General features: G+C 37.1%; 1 protein-coding gene across 2 annotated transcripts; it reads right to left on the bottom strand.

Moving 5' to 3' along the window:
* Positions 1-4,666: 4,666 nt before the first annotated feature.
* LOC127426460 (tax1-binding protein 3-like) lies at positions 4,667-8,805 on the bottom strand. 2 transcript variants are annotated; one of them, XM_051673293.1, is made up of 4 exons: positions 8,640-8,805; positions 7,672-7,791; positions 7,418-7,495; positions 4,667-5,229 (listed from the first exon to the last, which is right to left on the bottom strand). In XM_051673293.1, the coding sequence occupies exons 1-4, from the start codon at positions 8,676-8,678 to the stop codon at positions 5,089-5,091; spliced, it is 378 nt and encodes a 125-aa protein (XP_051529253.1). In that variant the 5' UTR covers positions 8,679-8,805; the 3' UTR covers positions 4,667-5,088. The 2 variants fall into 2 exon arrangements, with proteins under 2 accessions (XP_051529253.1, XP_051529252.1); XM_051673292.1 differs by lacking the exon at positions 4,667-5,229 and adding an exon at positions 5,241-7,007.
* Positions 8,806-11,603: the final 2,798 nt, after the last annotated feature.

The following is an 11,603-nucleotide window of genomic DNA, read 5'->3' as shown; positions in this document are numbered from 1 at the left end:
TATCCTGTGATAAACTTTAGATAATCATAAAAATATGATTTATAGAAGTGCAAAAAAAAAAAAAAATTTTTTTTTTACATTTCTAAGGTCTTCAATGACCACTGCACAATGTTTTTAATTAAGAAAAAAAAATAATTTTTTTTTTTGCAATTTTGCCACTTTTTGTTACACTATTCAGAAGTAAAAGGTTGAATACTAAAAAGGGTGTGGGCATAACTCCAAAAAATTATGAAGAAAAACAGACTGTGGACTAATGAAGGCCCAATTCATTACAAATCTTTTTCTAGCCCTTCCCATTTCAAAAACTCTTCTTCTGATGTCCTCTGATATGTTATTGCTCCAGCCCATTTTGAACTGGAGTAGACTTCTGTTGTAGTTCAAGTTTTCATATGGCAGTACAAAAACTCAAAACTGAACTGGGCAGCGTTTCCCAAAACCATCGCACGCTTAAGTTGATCGTAGAGACCAATGGCGCAAATGGTTTCTACGATCTACTTAGGCTTACAATGCTTTTGGGAAATGCAGCCCTGATTGGAACACCTGTTTCCTTTTACATTCTTTTTAACAGCTATTTTCCCTTACAGATTTACATTGCAACAATCTTTGTTCAAACCATGTTTGTATTGAATATGTTGGTGGTTCAGTAAAACTATTTATTTTGTTATTGTGACTTAAAGGTGCACTCAGTTTTTTTTTAAATGCATGTCGTTTTGAACTTACACCGACACCGGGGCGTAGATCCAGCATCAGTCAAATGTAATAGTTTTCAGCTACCGATGCCATTGTAAAAAATTAATTATTCACAGTTAGCCCTGATTAATTTAATTTATCAGTTAAAGTGTCCAGTCATGATCATACGGGATGTTGGCATGTTGTCGGAGACTTCCAATACCCTAGGATCGGCCACATTATGCCAACACACTGACAAGCACCATCTCCTATCAGACATTACTGCACCAGCTCCAGCCTGTTTACCTTACCTTGTTGCTTGACAAGAAGCATGTTGCATCAGCAGCATGGGGGTTTAAATTCTGCATTGAAACCAGGAAGTAATCGTGTTCGCATAATCAGTGACTAGCAATGCATTTTTCCCCGCTAACATTACATTTTTACTCCTCTGATGGTTAGGGTTAGGTTTGGGAGTTGGAGTGGGGGGTTCAGTTTATAGAATATACATTCCTCTTCACTGTATTGCAGCCTGAAAACAACTCGACATAATTCTCCCTCCATGGACATTATAACCACACCCAACAACACTTACCGCTTTGGCCACTGGGGGCAGGGTTTCGAATTTCGGTAAGCTCAGACCGATTTTAGCAAAAGTTAACCTACTGTTTCTGATTTCACTGCAAGTAAAATTCGGCTAATCATGTGATCACAACATGTGGTGGACCAAGGTACATGAGGGGACCCTCTCCATTTAGAATAAAACAGCTTTTAACAAATTACTGATAAGACTGGAGTCTTCATCTCATGTGACTGGTCATGATTTTATACATGTTTCACAAGTACTGTACATTTCTTTAGGAGTGAACCATTTTTTTAATGAGGAACAAAATACTGAGTGCACATTTAAATGAAGATCAAAGGGTATTTTAGAAGCCATTTTCACAACACTTTTATATGTTACACAGCATTATTACATTTCCAGAAATGTCCTAATCACAGAAATGTACTAGTGCAGTGGTTCCCGACTGTGTTCCTGGAGGTCCCACCCCCCAACATTGCATAATTTGTATATCTCCCTTTTCTGACACACCCAATACAGGCCTTGGAGTCTCCACTAACGAGCTGATGAGTTGAGTCTGGTATGTTTGATTTAGGAGATATCAAAAATGTGTAGTGTTGGGAACCATTGTACTAAAAAAAATGCTATTAGTTTGCTGTAAACATGCATATTAAAATGTCATAAATAATCCTGTTCAGTTATTTGGATGCTGAATCCCATCTGATATGTTCTCACTCTGTTAGAAATGCTCTTGCAAGTGACATGGAGTATACTTCCCTTACATAGTGTCTGAAGCTTTGGATGCGTAGAGCATTGTGAGGACCAAAGTAAGTATACAGAGTGATGCTCAGTAGAGGTCAGTAAGCTATGACCCAAAAATCCCAGGAAAATTTTCTACAGTTGAGAATTGTTACTGCACAGCTAGTGCTGCTCTACTAAGAGAAACAGTAGCAACACATTTAGAGCACTTTTCACAAAAGCTACCTGCTTATATGCTCACCTTTGACTGCTAGCTTTAGAGATGAAAGCATCTTGAAGTACAAAACTGCCTGACCAAACGGCAAAAGGTCAGGAAATAGATTTATTGCTTTGAAATGTCACATCACTATTTAAGATTAATTAGACATCAGATTTGAGACCATAAGCCGCTTTAACTCTGCTATTGCCATCTACTATTAAAATTACTACAACTGCTAGAAAATTCTTTATTCATTTAACTGAAAATATATAGTCATACAAACATGTCATTTTGTATCAAAAAAAAAAAAAAAGTATTTCTGAATACAAAATCGCAGTGTTATTATAGGGGCCCAATCCAGATGAGACAATTTATCTTTCAAATGCTGATGAATAATGATCATGCAATGTTTTGCTAGCATCATTAGGCTTTTTAAATATATATATATATATATAACACACACACACACACCACACAAAAGAAATTATAAAAAGTAGTTATATAAAAAATAAAAAAAATCCCACAAAACAATAACAAAATTAGTGGTCACAGAAGTACAGCTGTGTATTCTTACAGTCATAAGGTTTCCTGCATTGTTTAATATTGCTCATCATTAACATGCTTACAAAAGGCATACATGTATGTTTAGGTGTTAATAAACCAACACAGAATTAAACATAAGGTGAACACAGATCTCACTGTAGCCCTTTACATATAGAAATGAAATGGAATTTAGAGTCCACAATACATTCAGGAGTAGGTTATATAAAGTACAGATCAAATGTATTCTTATTTGGCATATTGTGTCACTAAATTCAACCGCAGAAATATAAAGCAATGCTTAAACACCATAGATCAGTGGTCGGGAACCTATGGCTCGCCAGCCACAAGTGGCTCTTAGTTAATCAAGTGGCACGTGCGGTGTCTCGCCATTCACCAACACATGATCGTTTAAAACTTTCTACAGATAATTTTACATCAGAAAGTGTGGGTGCGATTGCAAAGCTTGAAGTCAAATGACACTGTTTTGATTTCTTTTTTTTTTTCTCTCCATACAGGTCGTACAGCCTAATCCTGGTGAACAAGGTTTGAAATTAACACCCGCCAAATGCAGATTTTTCATGCGGAGTATTTTGCTGATGTACTAGCCACTGTTGAAGGCGACCTGTAAGACATCTGAGTGATATATTACAAGAAATTAGACAAAAAGATGCGCGTTTGATGAAACGTGATTCTATTTTGAAGAACAGATGAAAGAAAAGCCGCCAATGGGCATCTGATTTTATATATGTGCGCAGTGAGCTCCGCTGTTCACGAGTGCAAAAAAGCATTTCTCCTAGACACGCATATTCATAGAGTTCTGGGCCTCGTTTCCCAATAACTATTGATCTTAGCTGTTAATACCATTTTCTACGAGCGATTTTATGAATGTTCGTTATTTTTATGTGCACCCAGGGTGTGAAATAACACCCATCACCCGCAAAATGCGACGAGGCTCAATCCAGTTCGCGAGCTCCTCATCCAAATGTATTTCATGCGCGAGTAATCTTGCTCATCTACCCACGTCTCGGAATTACACATGACAAGAAATGCTGTTAGTCAAAAAAAAAAAAAAAAAAGTGTGTTTCTTCAAGCGTGTTATCATATTTTTAAGAACAGACAAAAGAAAAACAGTCAGTGCTCGTGTCGGATTCGCTGTTTGTTCAGAGGCGTGCAACGGGACCCTGTCTCGTGGAACAAGCACATTTAAAGAGTTATCACTCCTTTTTCTTGGGTTTCATTCAACTGAAAACTGTTTGGAAGAATAATGTAATATATGAGAATGCTGCAAATGATCACCGATCATCTCGTGAGGTGCTGTGAGTTTCGCTTTATTTCCACGGAGCAGTTCGCTCGTACACATTATGAACGCAACTCTGCAGGTTCAGTAATATATACAGGTATCCGAGACGAAAGTGATTAAATCAAATTAATACAAGACGCGCTCACCTTGAACCTAAACTTTAATTCTATTTTATAAAAAAATTATTATAACTCTTTACATTTATAATTGACTTTAGTTCTTAATTTGCACCTGCTGCCGCATACTGATGGTAAATGTTTGGATTCGGGGAGGCGGTTATATAAGATTTATTAAAATCACATCGTTATTTTAATTGCTTGTTTCGTTAAAGTGCAATTTGAATTTAGAAATGTCTTAAGTTTGTGTTTCAATAAATTACATTTTTAAAGCAAAATCAACAAAGCAAAAATATTCACCGACCTTGGGGGTTGACCACATAATCGGATAGTGATATTTTATGCAATCATTAAATATTTTTTACATATTGCCCAGCCCAAAAGGGAAGTTACATTTTTCATGAACAATTGTAAAATGAAGTCATTTTATGGAGACCCGCACAAACACGTGTACTCAATTCCATATTGCAACATGTTACCTATTATTTTTTGCATATTTGTTTGTTTTTGAGTAGTCTATGGGCAATATAAACAATTTATTGAAAAACTTTGTTTTTGAAAATAGTTAATTATTCATTTGTGGTATGGCTCTTTCGAAAAAATGCATCAACCAAAAATTTAAAAATGGTCTCCTTAGTAAAAAAAAAAAAAGGTTCCCGACCCCTGCCATAGATGAAAATTAGCAATGCAAATTATGGAATGCAACACTTTACATTGTCTTATTAAAGAGCAGTAATTTCTTGTTTCTCATTCAATACATTACAATAATCTTTAGCAGAGATGATCTATGAAAAAGTCCTTGTTGATCCACAATGAGAGTCAAGTCATTACCCCTTGGTTGCCAGAGGCTGTTTGTTTTTAATCTTTTTAAAAACATGCTTTGAACATGTGATTAACCAATAATGACATTCAATGAGCTCCAGTTAGTGTGTTTTAGATCGCATTAGTGTTGCATCGTGGACTGTCTAACTGCTTCCTCCAGAGATTTTCTAGTGACGAGAAGTCTGACCACGTCTTCATTCTTCTTGGTGAGTCTTTTTCGTGCCTGATCATGTGTCACCATGGTCATGTCCCAGCCATTCACCTGTTATCAACATTGAGATCACCCGACAGGTATTATGAAGTTATCTACATAATATGTACGCAAGACATCTTGTGTCAGTGAGTAATGAAACAATGTAATCTTTGACAGAGTCGTGATATGTTAAAGGAATAATTCACCCAAAAATTTTAATTCTCTCATCATTTACTCAACCTTATGCAATCTCAAACTCTTATGATTCCATCAAAAATATCTTTGTGTCATGCAAGTTTAAAATGGCATAATGGTGAGTAAATGAGAATTATTTTTCTGATCAGGTGTCGTTGTTTAATGAAACCGAATCTGGTCTCTGAAGTACTAAAGTAACGTTCTGGGTTCGAAACAAGCTAACCCTTTAAGCTCTGAGGGTGTTTTTAAAGAATTCCTGTTTAAGTGGCATACCCAAAATTAGTAACTCGACATTATAACTCGAGGGTCAAGGAGGGTTTATAAGGAGGGTCAAGTTATTGGTATCACATTCAGTGATATAGATTATGATCAATTCTGAAACTCTCAGCCTAAGAAACTGCTGGGGGGGGGGACTTGTGCCAAAAATAACTTCTTAATTTTCTGATTTGACATTATATATCTCAGGGTGTAAATTTGGTAGCTCAGAAAAACATTTTTGTTCCCAATCATGTCACCTGTAACGGAGTAAAATTTTGTTGATACAACAAAGCAATCAGAAGTTATAGCATTACAAAAAAATTTATCCTTGTGTCCAAAAGCCTCTCCAAACAAATAACACAAAAGAACTACTTATACATGCAAATACATCAATGACTCTCTCTCCAAAGCATGCAGGCATGAGTAACAAGATCTTATTCAGTTCAATTTTGAGCCATTGAGTCAGTCATGTAGTTGACACCATCTCCTGGTGGCCATATGTAATTAGAGTGAACGATCCTCTCTGCCCATATTTGGATGGCTTCCACGTCTGGTTGCAGCCATCAAAATCCTAATACGATTGGTTTAGTGTTCCATGGTGCTGGACAATGTACAACATTTCCAATGAACCCATCTGATCCAGGAAAGCTAATGCGTTTTTAGCCAGGATTATCTAATGATCTATGCATCTGATTACATTGTGTGTGGGCCCGTTTTAAAGATAATCGTCTCCTCTAAATAAAAGGTATGTGATTTTATGTTCCGTTTATTTTTTGTGACGTTATAAGCTAAAATAAGCATATAAGTAACACCTGTTTACATATAACATGCATGTCAAAAAATGTGCATTGCAAAATTATTATTAATTACCAAAACAGAATGCCTACATGCATTGTGAAGTACAGCTTCTAAGCTTTAAAATGATAACCATTGTGTTGGTCAAGACTGTGGTTATTAATATTTAGATAATCTTTTTTCTCTCGGCTGGCCCATCCAAGCATAAAGGGTTATGCTCATATATATAAGAAAAAAAAAAAAAAAAAAAATTCACATGCCACAGAAATGAATTTTTACTCAATCCAATTTGTAAAAACAAATAAAACTCTTCAAATAATGCACTTTTAATGGAAAACTGCGGGACAATGCATTCTAGAGGGTTCAAAAGCAGAAATGTGCAGCTCGCCTTGTATTTTTATGCTTCCGTATTATTTTATCATCCTACTTGTATTGATTCCTTTTAGCTGTGGGACAACTGTTCTTGGCAGATGAATAAGTCTGTGTTGCCAATTTAATTCCTGTGGGTGGAGTTTGGTCCATGTAAACGGTACTTGAGTTGCATCCCTTTCCGGTATCCTTGTAATGTAACATGCTAAAGTTACCAGGTTTAACAGCAGCTGTAGGACAAGAGTTGACAGACTGGATAGGACTCTAGGTTGGCAAGCGATTTGATCACACTTTTCTCATGTTAACATGTATAAATTCTTGTGACTACACTTTCAAAACTGGTGTATTTTAACATTCATTCTGGATCAATATCTTGCCTCACAGACTTCCATTGTAATTCTGTAACACATTTTTGTTTGTTTTTACAAACTGAAAGATGAGCGGACAAACACAGATGCTGTTCGTATAGAATTCAGAGCATCCTTGTAAGCAAGAACACTGAATGAATAAAACCAATAATGCAATACCACTCTCTAGTGGACGGTCATTTTTTAAAATATAAATCAAGTTGCTTTGTCTGACAACATCACTGTGAGAAATCACGTTTTATGGCATGCACCAATGCATGTATCTCTCTCACCTGCATGATTTTGTCTCCCATTCTGAGACCAGCCACCTCTGCAGGTCCACCTTTAGACACACGAGTGACGTAGATTCCCTGAGAAATAAAGTTAGAAGGGTCATCTCTCTGAACCACACTGACCTTGGCAGCAGGTTATCACAACAACAAGGGCATAATCTACAGCAAAATGTCTGGCTCTTAATTTAAATTAAGTTTACGAAACAAGATCTTTCATGCTTTTGCAGGAAGAGGTAAAATCTTTTGTGCTTCACCTTGTCTGACTTGTCTTCGGAGAATGGATTCTGGCTTGAATCTTGGTCAATTCCCCCTCCAATGCTGAATCCTAATATTAAGTTAGCACCATCCCGTAGTTTCTGAATTTCAATTCGTTGCTAAAATACAGGGAAATACAGAGCAAAAACCTCTTATGTCAGTCATGAAGTAGGCACACGATCTCAAAACTTCATAATCTCCCTACCTAAAGAGCATTTTGGGAATCATGCCCAAAAATGTTGTCTAGGTAGGCAGCTTACTAGCCAATGGCACGGCTATTTATGACCATATATGGCAGCACTACCTGCAGAACCAACATGAACCACACCTGCTTATATCAAACACTTATAGGTAGGTGTGTTATAAGCATGATATACTGAATTGAGGTACGAGTCCATAGTACACTGTATTTAAACTATGGACTCGTACCTCAATTCAATTCATCAAATGGCATTATTTAGCTCCCAAAATAACATTATTTGACAAACGAATAATCTCAGAGCTGATAAACTTTGATAGTCCCTACATCTGCTCCTCTAGTGTTTATAAAACGTATGTTTGCTCCATATCAATTACATACAATTGTAAAAACGAACTGAATTTATATTATATATATATATATATATATATATATATATATATATATATATATATATATATATATATATATATATATATAAAAAATTCATGATATATTTCACACTTGTTCGCCCCCAGGCTAACGTTAGCCTAGCGTGCTAAATCTTTCCATTACATCAATTGTTAGCTTCAACTCAAACTTAATTAAACAGTCCTGTCATCTTATGAATTAGTGTTGACAATCGTATTTAACTTAAAATACACTGACAATCTCTAAATCAAACGAGATAAATATGATCCAATGTCCGTGTAAAAAGTGATACGCTGAACACAAAGTTGCTAGTAGAGCTTCGCATGCTAATAAACTTTGTGACAGACACAAACTCACCACAACAGCTGTGACAGGCTGACCGGGAATGTAAGACATTTTCCGGACGAAAAAACTAGTGTTTTATTCCTTGTTCAGGTTCTTATGCGTTAATTTAAGAGATGAATGATGATATGATTTAATAGGTTCCTCCCCTTTGTAAGGGTGTCATGTTTGGGATGGGCTGCGCTACACACCCTGCCCTCAGTCTTTGTTAGACTGAATTATATGAATGAAATGTATTTGTTCATTTATTTAATCAATTATTTCAGCAAAGTATGTTTCAATTGTGAGATTACATATTTAGGGACATAAATGCGATTTCAATTGAGGATTACTGCGATTTCGCTGCCCAGAACCAGCATTTTCTCACCAGTAGAGGACGCTGTGTGACCATTATTCATGGAGGGGAGGGGGGAAGCAGTGGATGCACAAAACTCAACACTACTGGGTCAATGACGTGTATTAACTCTTAAATGCATGCGTGTTTTGCCAAACATTACTACATAATCGTGTCTGTAGAGACCCGGCATGAATATCTACCACAAATGGATCTACAAAATGCCCAGATATTGTCAAAATGTTCAAAACATTTTCAAGACAATTAGAAAACAATAGAAGAATACTTGCCTCATTAACACGTGGCTTTCTTGTGATCACACAGCTGTTTCGTCCCAATCCTTTAAGTTCTCGTCGCATTGTGCGTGTGGAAATGCTTTTACTTTCACTATTAAACATAGACGTGAGTTCTTCTGTTGATTTTTTACGATGTGACTTCACCAAGCGTTTTAGTGATCTCCGATCACGATCATTCAAGATTTTTTTCCAACCACATTTCTTCCGCGAAGCTGACGGTTCACCACTGTCCTTCCAGGTTTTAATAATGCGTTGGACAGTTCTTAACCCAATTCCAGTGATTTCAGCAATCTCCTTAGTTGTTTTCTTTCCTTGATGCAGGCCAATAATTTGCCCCCTATGAAATACAGTAACATCTTTTCCACGACCACGGGATATGTCTTCCGACATGGTTGTTTAAGAAATGAGAAGCTACACACTGCATCAGTTAGGGTTAAAAGAATTGTTGCCAGCTGAAACATATTAATCACTGCAATAATGATCCACTCATAGGCCCATAAATATACTTTTTTTTGGGGGGGGCAGGCAGTGTATATTCTGATATATATAGATGTTTTATTTTTCATATCTAGAACAGGAATGATTACTTCCACACTGAAATTTCTTAAGATGTAACTGTCTGTCAAACACATTTTGAGCTACACATACACACTCACCTGCCACTTTATTAGGAACACCTGTACATCTACTTATTCATGCGATTATCTAAACAGCCAATCGTGTGGCAGCAGTGTAATGTATAAAATCATGCAGATACGGATCAGGAGCTTCAGTTAATGTTCACATAAACCATCAGAATGGGGAAAAAATGTGATCTCAATGATTTAGACCGTGGCATGATTGTTGGTGCCAGACGGGCTGGTTTGAGTATTTCTGTAACTGCTGATCTCCAGGGATTTTCACACACAACAGTCTCTAGAGTTTACTCAGAATTGTGCAAAAAACAAAAAACAACTGGTGAGCGGCATTTCTGCAGACAGAAACGCCTTCCCTGATAGCACACGTACATCACCCAGATATCTATTTGATATATGCGTTTACATCTGGAAGACGTCTCTTTTAGGTTGTTCGCTCATCTGCAATATGTCTATAAGACGTTTCTTCTCAGTTGTCAATCGGACATTCAGCAGATGTCTTTGAGATGTTTTTGGTTTAGAATGTTTATAAATCTGATCTTTGTAAGATGTTTAGTCTATGTTTATTAAAATGAGATGCTTTCCAGATGAAAAGATCTAAAACAAACATCTCGGAGATGAATGTGTGCTATCTGGGTTGTTGATGAGAGAGGTCAACGGAGAATGGCCAGTCTGGTTTGAACTGACAAAGTCTACAGTAACTTGGATAACCACTCTGTACAATTGTAGTGAGCAGAATAGCATCTCAGAATGCACAATATGTCGAAAACTTGAGGCGGATGGGTTACAACAGCAGAAGACCACATTGGGTTCCACTTCTGTCAGCCAAGAACAGAAAACTGAGGATGCAGTGCAGTACCATTTGTGTACCTCAACAGAAATCCAGATTTGTCAGACCAGGCAATGTTTATCCAATCATCTACTGTCCAGTTTTGGTGAGCCTGTGCCCACTGCAGCCTCTGTTTCCTGTTCTAAGCTGATAGTAGTGGTACATGGAGGGGTCTTCTGCTGCTGGAGCCCATCTGCCTCAATGTTCAACATGTTGTGTGTTCAGAAATGTTTTTCTACGTAGCACTGTAGTAGTGCGTGTTTATTTGGGTTACTGTCACCTTCCTGTCAGCTTGGACTAGTCTGGCCATTCTCCTCTGACCTCTGTCATTAACAAGCCGTTTTTGCACACAGGACTGATGCTTGCTGGATGTTTTTTGTTTTTCCACACCATTCTTTTTACACTCTAGAGACTGTTGTGCATGAAAATCACAGGAGATCAGCAGTTACAGAAACACTCAAACCAGCCCGTCTGGCACCAACATTCATGCCACGGTCAAAATCACTGAGATCACAATTTTTTCCCCCATACCGATGGATGATGTGAACATTAACTGAAGCTCCAGACCCATATCTGCATGATTTTATACATTACACTGATGCCACGCGATTGGCTGATTTGATAATCGCACGAATAAGTAGATGTACAGGTGTACCTAATAAAGTGGCCGGTGAGTGTATATTTTCTCAGGCACTTATTGAGTCTAAATAGTTGCAAAACTTTCATAGTTTCAGTAGTACACCCAAAGGACAATAGCCAAATCATACTGTTCATGTGTTACACTTGTAGTTTACTTCCACATTGCTTCTTCATCAAATAGCATTGTCAGATGTAAATCAAGTCAATCACTGACACATCAGTGCCACTTTGAGTAAGAAATAACAT

This window comes from Myxocyprinus asiaticus, chromosome 35 (genome assembly GCF_019703515.2).
Source record: "Myxocyprinus asiaticus isolate MX2 ecotype Aquarium Trade chromosome 35, UBuf_Myxa_2, whole genome shotgun sequence".
Classification (NCBI taxonomy): domain Eukaryota; kingdom Metazoa; phylum Chordata; class Actinopteri; order Cypriniformes; family Catostomidae; genus Myxocyprinus; species Myxocyprinus asiaticus.
The sequence above is the reverse complement of the archived record's forward strand: the minus strand, read 5'-3'. Positions and strand labels throughout refer to the sequence as shown.

Coding starts and splice junctions, on each gene's coding strand:
- LOC127426460 (XM_051673292.1), bottom strand. CDS start 8,678: ATGTCTTACATTCCCGGTCAGCCTGTCACAGCTGTTGTG. Junction 7,792..8,639: donor AGCCTGTCACAGCTGTTGTG/GTGAGTTTGTGT, acceptor CCTGTATTTTAG/CAACGAATTGAAATTCAGAA. Junction 7,008..7,417: donor TGGGAGACAAAATCATGCAG/GTGAGAGAGATA, acceptor CTTGTCCTACAG/CTGCTGTTAAACCTGGTAAC.